The sequence below is a fragment of the Arvicola amphibius genome, chromosome 6 (assembly GCF_903992535.2).
Source record: "Arvicola amphibius chromosome 6, mArvAmp1.2, whole genome shotgun sequence".
Lineage (NCBI taxonomy): Eukaryota > Metazoa > Chordata > Mammalia > Rodentia > Cricetidae > Arvicola > Arvicola amphibius.
In genome coordinates, this window is record NC_052052.2 from 5,414,781 (window position 1) to 5,431,326 (window position 16,546).

General features: G+C 47.4%; 1 protein-coding gene across 2 annotated transcripts; it reads right to left on the reverse strand.

Annotated features, from left to right (window-relative positions):
- Nucleotides 1-1,130: 1,130 nt before the first annotated feature.
- On the reverse strand, nucleotides 1,131-16,546 carry Errfi1 (ERBB receptor feedback inhibitor 1). Of its 2 annotated transcripts, none has more exons than XM_038332549.2 (4): nucleotides 16,239-16,546; nucleotides 4,761-4,953; nucleotides 4,573-4,649; nucleotides 1,131-3,720 (listed from the first exon to the last, which is right to left on the reverse strand). In XM_038332549.2, the coding sequence occupies exons 2-4, from the start codon at nucleotides 4,880-4,882 to the stop codon at nucleotides 2,537-2,539; spliced, it is 1,383 nt and encodes a 460-aa protein (XP_038188477.1). In that variant the 5' UTR covers nucleotides 4,883-4,953; nucleotides 16,239-16,546; the 3' UTR covers nucleotides 1,131-2,536. The 2 variants fall into 2 exon arrangements, with proteins under 2 accessions (XP_038188477.1, XP_038188476.1); XM_038332548.2 differs by lacking the exon at nucleotides 16,239-16,546 and adding an exon at nucleotides 14,632-14,872.

The window sequence follows — 16,546 nt, forward strand, 5'->3', positions numbered from 1 at the left end:
AGAACTCTCACAGCCTCGTTTGCATCCCCTGTCACTCTGGGATCAGTTCTGGGCCTTGGCGTGGCCGGTAGCTTTCAGCATTCCTGTTAATTTCACTTCTCTGAAATGTTTTCCACACTACGGCCACTGTCATCCTTCCTACAACAAATCACATCGTGTTCCTCTCCCACTTAGGCTTTTGAGTTGCACCCACTGCCCTTTTCCATTGCACAGCCTACTCCCGCCTGTGGCCTGCAGCTTCTGGAACATACCCAGCTTCTTCCTGCTTCCGGGTCTCACAGACTTGCCTGCTTCCAACGACATACCTTCCAAATCACTTACCTCCAACTCTTCATCTAAGTCCCAGAGGCAGGATGTCCCTCAGTCGCCTTGTTAACACGTCTGAATCCTATTGCTGTGGATTCTGGAAGAGGAGGGAGGGAGAGGCTCTCTTCTTCCCAGATCTAACATGTGGCTGCTGCTACTGAGTGTTATTGAATGAGTTCCCAAGCCAGAATGACACCTGACACACAGGGCCCATCACCCAGCTCTGATGGCGGCCCCTAGCAGTGGAGATTCCTTTACAGACTTCAATAAGCAAGAGAAGCCAGAGTAGTCCAGACTTAGCTCAAAGTGAGTCAGATCAAGTCTGTAATACTGCATGCCTCACCTCAGGAACTGCACAGTGCTCTGCACAGCACCCGGCCCTCCTCACATTACTGTTCTCTCAGTAGCACTAGTCAAGTTCTCTTAGTTCGGTAAAAACAAACAGCTTGGTTTTACCGTGGACTCATGTGGCCCAGGCTGACCTCAAATGCCATACTTAACCAAAGATGATGACCCTGACCTCCTGATCCTCCAGCCTCTGTCGCCCAGACAGTGGGCTTATAGGCATGTGCTATCATGCCCAGTTTATGTGGCACTAGAGATAGAACCCAGGACTGGTGCATGCTAGGCAAGCACTCTAACCGAGCCAAGTCCCCAGCCCCCATGCATGTTTATAATACCCAAGTAAGTTGCTCAAATTGTCATTTAGAAATCAATAAGTTTCAACATGTATTAACCTCAGAGACTCTTCTGTCATGCTTTAAAAATAAGGTTATCAGTTGCCTGAGACATAAGAGTTTAGACAAGACACATTATTAACGGTGTCATAAATAAGTAATATAACTTTATTAAAATGAAAAGACAATATTCAAAATAATGCAACAAAATGAATAAATCCTTTGTCCAATACTGTACACACAGTGCAGAGATCAGTGCATTGTTCTAAAGCATGTTTTAGCCTTCATTTAGTTCACACTATACAGTAAGCTTTCAATAGCTCAAATAACGCCATTCGCAGTCGACACTGAACAGCCTGCTGGGACATCGCAGCAGTGCCCTCTGTCAGCAAGCACCTTCTCTTTGTGCTTATCCACAAGATAAACGCATCAGAGGATGTAAAAAAAAAAAAAAAAAACAAAACTGAACAAAGCTACGTGTCTCGCTGAATCTCAGGGCAGTGAAGCAGCCAGCCGTGAGCTCAAAGCAGGAAGATGCTGAAGTGACCTCTGGCATTAAGACGTTCTGTGCTATTGGTCAGAAGTGTCTCACTTAAAAAGCAAACAATCCCCAGGAAATACTGAATAGGAACCAGCAACACAAGGCCAGCTTGTGTTGTACTTGTTTATTAAGCCTAAAAAACAAAAACAAAACAAAAACATACCATACATCCCCACAGAGTAACTCTCAACCAGAGAGCTAATTGCTGCATTAATCTATAAAACTTGCATCCCCAACACTGACGGGCCAGTACGACTCCATCGTACGTCCTTGAAAGCCTCTTGCTACAACAGGCCATTTCAGTGGGTGGGAAAAGCAGGAACAGCATGGGAAAGTTATTCACCAATTCTGACATTTTTCAAGATGTGAGACACGCACAGGTGCTAACATGGTCCAGAAACCGCTGTCCTTCTCCTCAACAGGACAGAACGCTAGAGCTACAAGTGTTTGGCCATAGAATGATTTTAACAAGACGGTACAGGCCCAGCGAAGAGCATGCTCTATCCTGTACGGAGAAGACTGCTGGGGGTGGGGTGGGGGACAGGCACACGACCTATATAGCAGGCCCGGACGCCAGGCATCTATAACTTAACACACACAGATGTATAATTGGATCTGACAATACCGCTCTCTTCCGTCTGCTCATTTTTCACACTTTCAGGAGCTGCTCCTCCAGCCTGGTTTGAATTATTCTGAATATATATTACTCTACAATAGTGACTAATTGGTTATCCTGCAGCTATGGTCTATGGTTACACCGCACATTTATACACAGGCATATAATGTGGTCAAATGTAAAAGTTTGCCCGTTCTTCCCTCCCCTCTAGCACATCTTTATAGATCAACCAGGGACTCCCAGCGTAACAGCACCTCACGAACACTTTAAGCCTTTCCCATTAAGACGAAGTCCGACTTCATTCTGCAACCTGACATTGTCCTATGAACCTCAAACTGGAGAGCTGGGAGCCGTCCACTCCACGTAACTTCTGCTGAGCCACGCAGGACCTCACAGTTATGGAGAAACCACGTAGGATAAGTGTTTGCGCTTTCCATGACTGCCCATGTCCGTTTTCACCCTGGAGGCCAGCTTTTCTGTGGCAGAAGCCATACCACAGGCAGCAGGTAATGGCTGAATGTGGGTGCTTGGGTCTGTTTCTTCTGCTTCCCTAAAATACTTCTCATACTTGTCTAGGTACGGCGGTCTCTCAGGTAGTAGGTAATAATGCGTTGAACTAACCTTCTTCCCATTTTCAATAATGGGCAGGATGCAGGGAACCTTGTTGGCAGACCCTTCGCTGCTCTGTCTTTGCAGGGCTTTGCTGCTGACATACTTGGGGTCAGGGGCAAAGCTCTGTGTGGGGGGCATGACCCCATTGAGGTAAGACGGAAGGCTTTTAGGACTTGGGGTACGGGAGTTACTCCGTGACAAAGGTTCTCTTGGGGGGACTTTGGGAGGCCTGTCTTCATCACTGTATGTGTTGGAGGTCACTTCCGCAGACCACCTTCTGTAGTCTGGCTTTGCTGGCCGAGGAGGTATAGGAACCCTGGGAGGGACCTCAGGCTTGTCTTCATCTGAGCTGGGGGAAGCTCTGTGTGTGTGGCTGGATACCCGGATGGCCGGCTTGCTAAATGACCCCGCGGGTCCCGAGTGAGACCTCCTTAATCTGCGATGGCTTTGAGCTGGGGGAGGGTTTGGATCTGGAACCACTCTATTCTGGTCAGATGCACAGCTGAGATCTGCTACAGAAACAGTTGGGGTGTCAAAATATGCATAGTTGATCTGTCCGCACCCACGGAAGCTTCGCCTGCCAGGAACGTCATATTTGAAATCAGAAGGGGCACAGTCTTCTAAAAGGAAGTCTGTGTCTGAACTGGTTAGAAATTCTACCTCACAGTCGGCCTCATCCAGAGACAGGTCTTCAGAGATGGGCAATGGGGGGAGCGGCCGAGAGCCCCGATCACATGGAGAGGCACAGGGGAAAGGGGAAGAACAGTGTTTGATGGGTGTAAGCGGAGGTGTGGACGTGCAGACCCCATTTACTGAGAGTTTCTTAAAACCACACACAACTTGATCTTCTTCACGCTGTCCTGAGCTGTCACTTGGGGGAATAATAAGAGGGGGCAAGCTTGACTTTGGAGACGGGCCATATTCTGCAAAGAAGTGGCCACTCACCGGAGCAGACCGCGCAGCACACCCTGAAACGAAGGCACAAGCAATGCTCATCATGGGAAGTGCTACCTTTGTCCTTCACCCCATCAGGGAGCCCAGGACTTGAGCTCTAGTTCCCAAGTCAGGGAAACACCTGACTGGTGTAACCCCGAGGACACCCATGCAACCACCACAGGTATAATTAGAGCCAGAGTAGGGGAACACACGTGATCTGGTTCAAAGAACAAATTATCTCTGCCATCTCCCTTGGACATGTGCTCGGCATACACCCACACGTCCCAGGCAAGTTTTGTGACGTGTGCAAAATTCACAGAAGATGAACAGCGTATAATTTACATGAGCACCATGCTACACCAGGCCTGCCACTTAAGACATGCGACAGTACAAGGCATGCCGGGCATGAGTGAGATAAGGCGAGGTGAGGTCCTTCCTGCCAGCATATCTTAATTAGAATGGCCTCACTTCCAATGCATTCGCCTGCTAAGAAGCTCTCGACAAAAACCTAAGGAACACAATGTTCACGTGAAAATAACCGCCCAGTTTTCCAAGTCCGGTTACCATGGGTACTGCTTGCACCCGCTGCTTTCAAATGTGCATTAGTGCAGGAATAAACAGGACTTACCGCCCAAGGTGGTACAGAGTGACGTCTGCGTCATACCCGAGAGCATAGCAATTCCTGACTCAAAACCCACACTTCCCCAGTTCCTTTAACTAGACAGACAGCTAAGAAAAGTCTCTTCAGAAGCTGCGGCCACTAGGTGTCAGGCTTGTTGGAAATGGAAACTGCCTAGGTTTCTTCCTCTAAAACCCAAGGCCAAGATAAGGAGCCTGCCGGCCCCTTCGTGTGCTGCTACTCCACAGCAGACTATCATACATACCGAGAGTTGTTAGGTGCTCTTGAGCAGGGGACTTCAGACTGTAGGCCATGGTGATTGGATCAATATTTAGAAAGTTACTGAAAGCAAAGGAAAACATCACGGTCATGAGCAAGTACAATCCCATCCTCTGTGGCGGTAGTGTCAGGAACGCGCACACAACACGGAGCAGTCAGCCACTCTGGACTTACTTTTCAAGCTCACTGTGTCCGCCCCAGCAGGTCTTTGTCGTCCCCAAGGCTCGGCCATTATGCAGAAATCCAGTTTTCAATGGGACTCGAATATCCTGAGCAGCAACTCCCGCTGTTGACATTGCGCCTCACGCCAGGAAGCCCTCAAGTCTGGGAAGCCCAGGGCTCTAAGTCAGCCAGTAGCTTTCATTCCCTGGGGAAGTCAAGAAATAAGAGACCGTCAAAGTAATTCACAAACAGCAGAGTCTACGCTGTGGCACAGGGAGCTAACGTCAGAGATAGGAGGAGGTGGGAAAATTTGGTTACAGACTTTCTAGTTCTCCTCATGAGGATACTTAAAATGTAGACAACATAACTGTTTTGTAAATACTAACCTGACTGACACTTAAAACATTTTCCACAGAACAAGAAAGAATCCACTGCCAGAAAAGCCAGCCCTTGCCACAGAGCTTACCAGTTGCACAACAAATCACCATCGCTTTGCACAGCACAGCACAGCACAGCACACAGCCCTCCCTCCAGCCCACTCACTGGACCTTCATGGCATGGCTGTACCACACAGGAAGCACAGTAGATCCCACCCAGACTTCCCGAGCTAAGAAAGAAACTTTAAGCCAGGCATGGTGGTGAAGGGCTGCAATCCCAGTACTTGGGAGACTGAGGCAGGAGGATGGAAGGTTCAAGGCCAGCTTGGCCTACATAGCAAGACCCTGCCTTACTCTCTCCTACCCATAGGGAACCCAGTAATTTTAGAAAGTACTGTGCTTCATATGCTGAGCTAGCAGTTACAGTCACTAGTGCTCACAACTGCGAGACCTTCCACCTGCCTGCCCCAGAGTTTAACATTTATTGGACTCTGCTTTTCAGAGTTGGTCACAGAAGCCATATGCTCCAGTTATTACTTGCTCAGGGAAGACGGAGTCATATATGAAGATCCTAATTTCTATTATCTTGTGAAAATCAAGTTCTGCGAGATCACCAGCTTCAGTGTCAGCTTTGGACAACGTCCTCCCTCCACAAGGGACATTCCTTGCATTCTCCCTTGTGAAATCCCAGTAGTTCACATCCCGCTCCCCTGTAGGGCATGGATTACAAAGGCAAAAGATAGTTGGGAAACTGGCAGCTCCTCAGCTTCAGAAGCCCCCTACTGGACGCCACAGGTCTGAGGCCCAGGAGCTCATTCCAGGTTGACTTTTTATGACTCAGTACTTCGTACCAAACCCTGTGGTCTTCAGATAGTCACGTGCGCTTAGTGAGCTCGGCTTCTCCCCTTCACAGACAGCGGGACCTTCTCTGTGGGCTGCTCAGAACACAGGCCCCTTTGATAACTCCAAACACTTTACACCATTCTGCCATTAAATATTTGCACACCTACCAAGTGCAGACACTGTCGGCCTGAGGATGAGACGTGCACAAATCTGCTGGCTGGAGGGGCTCCACAGAAAGTTCCTTTTATTGTTATTATTAAATTACTCAGCACTAAACACCCATTATTTACAAATCCCAGGTCTAATAAACTGGGACTTCAGGACAAGTGGCTTTGTGTCCCTACCACCTTAATCATAGGTATCTGGCTCAATAAGAGAATGTTTGTTATCAACTGAATATAAACTATATGGAAGGCATAAAGTTTTTTTTAAGCTAATGATCTAAAAAAATCCTCCACAGATGTTTCTAAAGCTCGTTGTTTCAATGACAAGCCAGTGATTTTATGACAGGCTTACAATATTATTTCAGAGTCAAACTTTATTCTTTTAAAACCAGCCTCTCAAAGATAGATGACACAAAAGTCATATGTCACTTGAGAAGCCTCGTCAGTGGGTGGTTTCTGAGTCTTGGTTTTCAGATTGAAATGAAACAGAGGTGTTACTGACCATAAAATAATAATTTTAAAACACATTCTTATTTTGAAAAGGGCTCAACTCTCCCTGTCCGTGGAGCCTGGGAGACTGCAGGGAAAGGGTCTGTGGCAATGTGAAAAGAAAGGCAAGATGGGAGGAAAGACGTGGTGTTTAAGTGGTTTGGGAGCGCACGTTTGAAGATTACAGGCCGATGCTGCGGGGGATCCTGCAGGCCCAGCCCCCACCTGTCGGCACGCCAACAAGTCCGACTAGTAATTACTGTGTCAGCCTCCTAATGCCATCCCCAGCTTAGCTTTCAACAGAGTGATTGTGTAACTATCGCCTCTGCTCAAGTTGCCTTGGAACCCTAAACTTACATTTTAGTGCTCACTTGAAATTATTTACATGTTCTAGAAAAAGTTATTTTTTATTCATTGTTTCCATCACCTACTCGTTAGCTTTTTTAAGGAAAAAAAAATTTTTTTTAGTATAAAAAGAATTGTGTTCACTAAGCCAGCTCACTTCTGACCACAATAGTGTCTTTGTGTATTCATAGAAGGTGACCTGCCTCTAAATTTCAATGGGGAATTGTGAATGGGCCATGTTATGAAACTATCCGAACTTCCTACTTGCTTGCATGGCAGAAGCAAGGAGAGCAATACAACTGCTGTGTTCTCATCTGTGGAAATAACTTCAGGCTGTAAACCGAGAGCAGCATGCCACAGGTTTAAGGTGTGGATCACACAGTCTCTCTAGAGTTAAACTGAGGTTACAAGACCAACTGAAAATCTTCTACCTCTCTTAAAAAACAAAAAACAAGACTAATATTTAGGCTGTATATTCCTGGTGGGGACAGAGAATTGACCTGGTCAAATTCACACGAATAAAGCAACACACGTCACTCAAGTGAGACTGACTAAAGCTGCAATGTTTTCAATTTTCTTCAAGTTCTCCTAACTAGTTAGCGCTACCGTTCCATCCGTGAAGACGATAAGCACAGACACACTGATGGAAGAGTATCCACACCTAAAAGCACAAGATGACGTCCTGCTGCAAACCCAAGACCAGCAACGTGAACGCTGCTCCAGGTAGCACAGCACAGACCAGGACCCAAAGACCGTGGGCATGACATAGCCACACAGTCAAGTGACGTTAGTACTGTCAGAGAGGCAAATGCAGTGGACCACCAACCCTCGCTTCTCGGTAGCACTTCTCACTCAACTCCACAGACAATTCCGAAATCGGTGAGCGCAGCCTGGCTTCAGCTTTGCATTTCTTTCTTTCTTTCTTTCTTTCTTTTTTTTTTTTTTTTTTTTTTTTCCCCGAGACAGGGTTTCCCTGTAGTTTCTAGAGCCTGTCCTGGAGCTAGCTCTTGTAGACCAGGCTGGCCTCGAACTCAGAGATCCGCCTGCCTCTGCCTCCCGAGTGCTGGGATTAAAGGCGTGCGCCACCACCGCCCGGCTCAGCTTTGCATTTCTTACTGTCTGGTGATTATCCTTCCACTTGGATGGGCCTCTGGCATCTTATAGTCTCCAAACCCCAATTCCTTAGGTTTCTTAACTCACCTCCCCTTTCTGGTTCAGAAGGATCCCATTTCCTGAGGTGCCGCTTTTAGCCTGCCATCCCCACACACAATCCCTACACTTTCAAGTCTCTCTTCGTCTTACTGCTTCCAACTGGCCTCCAGTTTGAAAATACTTAAACCAGACTATGACCAACAGGATCAGATCAATGTTCCTTAATTGTCCACCCCAAAAAGAACCCATAAAAGCTCTAAAAGCTCCCTACCCGGTACAAAAGACCTCCACAGTGAGGCCTTACTTAATCTACCCATTTCAGCTCTTGCTTTTCTCCTATGCTTTAAGGCTGCTTTTCTCACACTGTGCTCTCAACACTTTTACTAAAAGCCAGAGCCATGTCTCTCTGCTCCTAGCTATTCTGTGCTCTCACCCTCCAAATCCAGAACTGGTGCCTGCCTCCACCCCCACGTAGCTCTTGCACATTTAGTTTAGTAAATATTAAGTGAACGCTGAGGAAACAGCCACCTCATACTGTAAAACATAACCACACAAGATTTTCCTCAGGCTAAAGAAAGGAGCAAAGGGGAAAAGCAAAAAAAAAAAAAAAAAAAAAAAAAAAAAAAAATTGTTACGGGATCAACTCAGTATCATCAGAGCGGTAAGATGGGCAGTAACACTCTAACACACTTAGGGTACCCTAGATCCCCCCAAACCCAGAGCGGACAGTGCGGAGGCTGAGCAAATGTCTGAAGCGTCACTGGCTGCTGGCAGGGCTTTCTACACGGCTCCTTAGCATGCACTTAAAGCAGTGAGGACAAACTGGACCCTTCCTCACATACCACTCCCGTGGGACTGTAATCCACTCACCTTGCTTTTGTTGCTACTTTGTTACTTTCTTTCAAAAATAAAAGTCATGCTACACCAACAGCTCACTGGCAAGGCTTTCTAAGGTGAATGCACATGGCTTCATCTTGAAAACACTTTGGAACTGCTTTAACACACAAAGCCAGGCTACCTTAAGGCTGTAACCTAGATATGCTTACCTTGCCGTGAGATCTCACTAATACATCTCAAGAGCTATCCCTGAGAGGAGGAGGGGCACATTTTTGTCTTACAACTCACCCAGCTCTGCCCAGTGCTTCCTTATTTAAGAGTGTGATGTAATTTCCTTCTCTCAGTCTGGTTCTAGAACCTGATTTATGTTTATCCAGAATGATAACTGGTCTTTTCAGCTGCATTTAACAATCACCTAACTACTTCTATAACCAGCGAAGATATAACATAACTATACGGCCAAGATTTACCACAAGAAACTGATTAGAACTGGGCACATGCTATGACTTTCGCTCCTCCCCAAATATGCCAGTCTATGCTAAATATATATGTGTATATATACATATACATATACACACACATATATATACACACACATATATATACATATATATATATATATGTATATATATATATAGTCTGATTACCTTTGAGAGAAAATGGAAATCAGTTATTGGCTGTTTTATCAACTTTTGTTACTAATCTGAGAGAAACGACTTAGCACCCGCCCACATGCTCAGCACTGTTGCAGTCATGCAGGAGGAACTAAAATCATATACTAGGCCATACTTCTGGTCAATCGGCGGTAAGAAGTGACCACGTGTCTTCCTGGCTGCGGAAGCAGTTAAGACGGCAGGTGGTGTCACTGCACTGGTTTACAGAAAGCACAGGGGCAGTTTGCACAGACATTTCAAGAGCAAAGGCCTGAATTCAAAGTTTTTCAGATTCCATTTTAAAAGCTATGATTTGGGAATAGGGAAAGAAAGGAGGCAAACTAAGAAAATTTCTTCGTGCCAGTGGTGGTGCACGCCTTTATCCTAGCACTCTGGAGGCAGAGGCAGGTGGATCTCTGTGAGTTCAAGGCCAGCCTGATCTACAAGAGCGAGTTCCAGGACAGGCTCCAAAGCTACACAGGAAACCCTGTCTCAAAAAACAAAACAACAAAACAAAACAAAAAAATTGTTATATGCTTACTGTGAAAAGGCAGAAATGGCCTTTATATTAGATGCGTGAATGACTTTTTAAATAAAAATCAAGTAAAATGTGACACTTTCATCAAATATTAAAATGCTGTTCTAAAGGATGAAATTAAAATGAAGATTTGTGCATTTTCAACACCATTCCTCAGAGGGCCTTAAATGTACCCCACCCCCCATTTCTGGCTCACTTGCAGGTAGTGAAAATGGAGGCTACAAGGAAAATAATTTATACCCATACTATCAAAATAATAATCAGAGGCTGGAACTTCTTCAATAATCCAGAAAAATCCTAACTAAGCACTTTAGTTCAACCACCATAATCAACAAACAGCCCTGTAACCCCGTTTGTCTCTCAGGATTTTAGGGCAATACGGTTACAGGAGGGCAGCCAACAATGTATTGTTTTGCCACTGGTATTTTTCCTACAGAGCACCACAATCAACAGCAGCATCCACAAATACAGGTGAGCACACACAGGACGGAAGACTATTCCTTTCGGACATAATACATTGTACCTGTGAAAGATCTGTGGATTCTGTTGTAACCTTAATGACAATGAGCACAATGGTCTAATGATGGGAAGTGAGTCTTTAAAACTTCAAGTTTATTTAACAAGCATTTAAATAACCCAATGGGCCACTCCAGACTGTTAAAGCTAATACACAGGCGCTACTAATAACTAACATCCAGGACACTGTCAGGAAGCTTTTCCAGGGTTTTGTCCTTGCACCAACCCGGTAAGGTGGGTGTGTGACCATCACTGCTCTCAATTGCACACGAGGAGCCTCTGGAACTTGATCCCTCTCAGATCTGGTGAGCCACAGTAATGCCAAGGCTTCCTCCAGGAAGCCTGGCTTCGAAGTTCAGGTTCTTGATCATACCCCAGCCTCTCTTCTACACCCTGAGGCTCTTCAAACTGATGGGCTAAAAATTACTTAAGATACACACTTGACTGCTATGGGGAAGGTGGAGACATTTCTGGAGGGATTCTATTTGGTAACAGTATTTCCTTGAGTAACCCGAAGCCTATGAGTGTTCCCATTTCACTGCCTCAAATTTCCCTACTAAAAAGTCATCAATTATGTATTTGGCCTAGATATCTAAAATGGGCAGATGGCGGTATTAACTAACCTTTTATGATCACTGAAGTAATTCTTTTGACGGTCTTTATCTTTACTGTTACAATGATGCCCCACAACGGGCTCTGTATACATAGTTACTTGATGTGGCACGGGTTTACTTGTAAAAGGGCTACCGCCTATATCCAAACAGGCTTCTTTTTAACACTCTCATAGCATGGACCCCAATGATGCCGTTATGACTTGGCTCTATCATGAAACCTGGAATTCAGTAACAGAATTATTTTATCCGTAAGGCACTCTACAAATTACAAAGCACTTTCTTATGTATTATCTCACCTGGTCCCCACAACACCCCTCTAAGAGGAGGCAGGAATTATAAACTCCATTCTGCTAACGTGCGTGTGAGCTAGCCAGCATTTTCCACACTGCACTGTCACCACACTCCTCCTCTCTGTGGTAGTATCACTTTGGGCAGCCTGGCTTCTTCTAACGCTCTCGCTTTTGCCTAAATAAAGCGGTGCTATACAAAGGAGGAATAGTTAAAACCTGTATGTTAGCTAGCTGCAAAGACAGGAACTGGTACTCAACTTTCTTCAGGCCAAATTCTTAGAGAGCAAACATTAATTCTTTTCACAAACACATGCTGGATGCTTCTTCTGGACTAGAGACTACATTAGATGAAGAACTGTGGTTGCTGCCTGAAGAAACCCTCCATCCAATGGGGAGGGGGATAACAAACAATTTCAGACAGTGATAACTCTCAAGGAAACGAACAGGGCACGGCGACAGGGCACTCTCTGAATCGATTTCTTAAAGGACAGAGAAGGGAGCCATGAAATGAGGTAGGAGAAGGACCTTCCATGTGGAGTAAGAATCTATACTTAGTGAAGTTTCTTCTTAGCTATGTGTTGTTAGTAAGAGCTTTTTTTTTCCCCCTTGTTTTTGTTTTTCTCTGTGTAACAGTCCTAGCTGTCCTGGAACTAGCTCTGTAGACCAGGTTGGCCTTGAACTCACAGGCTGTCTCTGCCTCGTGAGTGCTGGGATTAAAGGCGGGAGCCACCACTGCCTGGCATTATTAATAAGAGCTTCTGAACAGTAACTTCTAGTCCTTGTCATTCTATTTCAAGTTGAAAAGACCTCTAGTTCCGGACTGTAGAGATCTATTCACTGAGGCCTGAAACACTGGTCAGTTTGCAACCCCCTACCCCTGATTTGATATTCTAAAATGAACTAAATTATCAATATGACTACAAATGTCACCTTTTGAAGTTTGAATACCACACTAACTTTTTCTCAACACCAATCCTGTTAAGTTAGTAATTTACACTTTGGCTTATGATGTTCACCAGTTTTATCCACATTTATCAAGTTTAAACTGTGTGAATAATGTCAGCATACCACAATTGAACTGGGCTTATCTAGTGAATTATTATTCATTAGCTTTCATAAAGCATGGCCAACACCTGTAAAGGATGCTGTGTGCACCCTGATGACGAGGTACCAGTTCATGTTTATGGAGGCTGAGTGGAGTTGCGTCTCTAGTGGAGGGAGCCAATGACATTCAAATTCCAGGAATTACCCTGGGCACCACCTTTTCCCTCCTCTGCTCACCTCTCTAAAGCAACTTGATGGTATGCTGACAATCAGGTCAGTTGCAAGCATGTTAGATTGCACCTGTAATTTAGGGAACTTGCTTTTACAAGCTACTATTAGTATGAGCAGAAAGGCAGTATTATCTACAACTCTGGAGAAGCGGCAATAAAGAGTATCATTAGAAAAAAAAAAGAAACAAAAAAAAAACACCTAAAGACTACAACATATTAAGTCACACAAATGGCTCAAAAGTTTCTATTGTAAACCCAAAGTAGGAGATCCAACTTGTTAAAAATCGGTAATTCCACTTCTCAAAAATGAGTAATTCAGACATTTCATAAGAGCCATTAAAAAGGAACAACAGTTTTCTTTCCAAACTTTATCAGTGCCTGAGCCAATCCTGTTGAGCCTTAAAATGTGAGCCACGCTTCTCAGCATTTACTTATCAACATCAGCTATGTGCAAGGCTGAGAACAAAAGCTCTCCAAGGCAGAGTGCCTGCTCTCAAGGAGTTTATCATCGAATGCATCTGCCAAGATAGTTTTCACCACTTACTAGCAAACATCCACCAGAACAGAGGAAGTGGAGGCAATGAGAGTGTCCAGTTCCTGTTTAAAAACCTTCATGTGCTTCCTTTCTAACATCCAGAAAGGGATGGACTGATGACAATCAGCCATAACTGGCAGGTTAGTAAGAATCCAGCTTACTATTTTTGTTTTTATAAAATTTGCCCTTTTGCTGATACAGGTATTTAGACCACCTTTGGTCTCTTAAGCAAAATCTTTCTTAAAGCTCCCTAACTACATACATGTTTTAAGAAAGGTTTTAACAAAGGGCAGGCAGGCACAGCCTGATGTTCCAGTCTCCAGAGATGCGGACCCACTACACCCGGAGAGACAGGAGGAACTTTAAAACCGTAGAGCCCTTCTTTTATTCCCCCACCCCCAGGAGGTTTAAAGAAAAAAAAAAAAAAGCAATTTCTACCTCACCTTTCTTCACCCCAGACAGTTGCCTGGAAACCAGTCCTGCCCTACCTGTGTTGCAGGTGTACCTCCCGTCACAGCTCTTTTAAAGCTACAGTCTCTATTCTTACTACACTGAAGTTTATGACTAACAGTCTATTCACATTTTTATCAGGTAGGAGACTGGTTTCTTTCAAGCAGTGATGAAATCCTAATAAAGACTGAGGAAGCACCCATCCAGCACCACCAATCACGGTTAATTTGAACAAAGATACGAAATATATATAAATACACGATACTGCCAAGGAGCCTTTGCGATCGAACAGTTCACTTTGCAGCTTTGTGTAATATTTAATTCATTTAAGGCAGAGAATCACGTTCCTGGCAAGGAAAAGGCCACAGAACAACTCGGATGAGTTTTTTTGGTTTTTTTGTTTGTTTTTAAATAGGCAATGACCTTCCTCGCCGAGTCGGACTGCGACTCAAAACTGGTACCAACCGGGGACTAGCCATCTCCGTGCCCGCAACAGCTTCTCGCTGGAGCTTTCTGGGCCGGACTGACGGGGTGCGCGGGGTGAGAGGGAGCCCCGCCTCATCTCCCCCCCCCCACCCCCCGGCCGCAGAAGACCCTGCAGCCGCCGCTCCGGAGCCCCGAGCTGGGGAGACGTGTCGTGTGCGAGCGGGGGCATGGCCCCGGCGGGAAGCCCAGAGAGTGCCCCGGCCCGCGGCTCCTCGCGCGCCCCGGCCCATCCCCTGGAAGCAGCCCGCCCGCTCGCCCTCCCTCTGCGCCCCCGGCCCCGCCGACGTCCCGGGCTCCCCGACCCCCGCAAGGCCCCTTACCCCCGGGGAGCGGGGCCCCGCGGCGCCGTCCCGCGCATGTCTGTTCCGGCTGGCTCAGCGCCGCGGGCTCAGGGGCCCGAGCATCGCGCAGGCGCCTCGCCGCTCTCTCGCCTCCTCTTTCTCTCCCTCTCTCTCTCCGCTCGCTCGTAGGCTGCTAGTGCTCGCGTCGCTCTCGGCGCCCGCTCAACACACTGCACGGCTCGCTCGCTCTGCTTTGCACTCGGCCGCCGCCGCAGCCGCCGCCTCGGCCGCCGCCCGTATATATAGGGTGAGTCGCCAGAGTGACGTCGCCGCTCCCTGCCCCGCCTCCCCCGTTCAGCCAATCAGGGCGGCCGGCTGCTTAAAGGGGCAATGCCGCGTCCGAAGCGTTTGTGTGGGGCCCGCCGGGCGTCGGCAGCAGCCTCGTCTCCTGAGGGGATGTTTCTGGCGGGGCTGCCCCTGTGCGAACTGCCGAGCCCCGAGGACACTGAGTTTTCCTCAGAAGGCTGTGAGCAGCCCTGTTTCCAGCCCCGGGGAAGGAAGTGGCGCTGAGGTGCCCCTGGGCCAAGGAAGCCCTCTGGGGGAGGAGGAAGGCAGGGGCTTGGGACGATGAGGGGCACCGTGAGGTGCAGTGAGGGACGGTGAGGGACAGGAGAAGACACTGGGGGACAGTGAGAGACAGGAAAGGACACTGGGGGACAGTGAGGGACAGGAGAGGACTCTAGGGGACAGGAGAGGAGTCGGGGGTAAAGTGAGAGACAGGAGAGGACACTGAGGGACAGTGAGGGACAGGAGAGGACACTGGGGGACAGTGAGAGACAGGAAAGGACACTGGGGGACAGTGAGAGACAGGAAAGGACACTGGGGGACAGTGAGGGACAGGAGAGGACTCTAGGGGACAGGGGAGGAGTCGGGGTAAAGTGAGAGACAGGAGAGGACACTGGGGGACAGTGAGGGACAGGAGAGGACTCCAGGGGACAGTGAGGGACAGGAGAAGACTCAGGGGACAGGGAGGAACAGGAGAGGACACTGCTGGGGGACAGAAGAGGACTCTGGGGGACAGTGAGGGACAGAAAAGGAGTCTGAGGGACAAGAGAGGACATGAGGTACAGTGAGGGAGAGTTAAGGGCTGGCAAGGAGAGTGGAGGGGGACAATGAGGAACAGCAAGGGACAGTGAAGGATGGCAGGGCACTACAGCCAGGGATGGAGGTGGAGGACGATGGAGAAAGTGGCCGAGAACTGAGGGGAAGTGGGGAACAGCATGAGACTGAAGACAGGAAGGGACAGTGAGGGATGGCGGAGGCAGCAAGGCCACCAGGATACAGCAGGAGATGCTGCAGGAACCTGAAGCCAGTGGGCAGGGAGTGCCTGGCTAAGGACAGGAAGGGATAGAAGGGCAGCAAGGAGCAGGGCGAACCACTGCAGGGCATACAGGGCACCGTGACAATTAATATGGGTGATTAAAGGACATTGAGAAAGTGAGGGACAGTATAGGAAGGTGACAGACACAGGAGAGAGCTCAGAGGACAGGATCAGGGAGGCCTCACTCCCCCGCCCCTGGCCTAGGGCAAAGCTAGGCTGCACTTGGGGCGCCTCCCTCAAACCTGCCCCCAGCCTCTTGGTTTACCTGTCCGGCTCGTGCTGTTCTCCATGTCTTTCGGCCCCAGGGTGGCCACTGGTGCCCAAGGACAAAACGCCATCAAGTCTCCAGGGAGGAGGTTTCTTGGGGCCGAAATCCAGTGATGCAACTCAGGTTTATAGTTTAACCGTAAAATAAATAATACAACGATAAACCAAGAGTAGTTAAAGAAAAAAAGCAAACAGAACGAAGCCCTTCAGTTTGAGCGAGTACAAATCTCCCTAATGGTGTTCCACAGAGGAGAGGCCACAGACCTGTGGCTGACCTCTGTGGTCAGCACAGAGCCCTCTGGCACT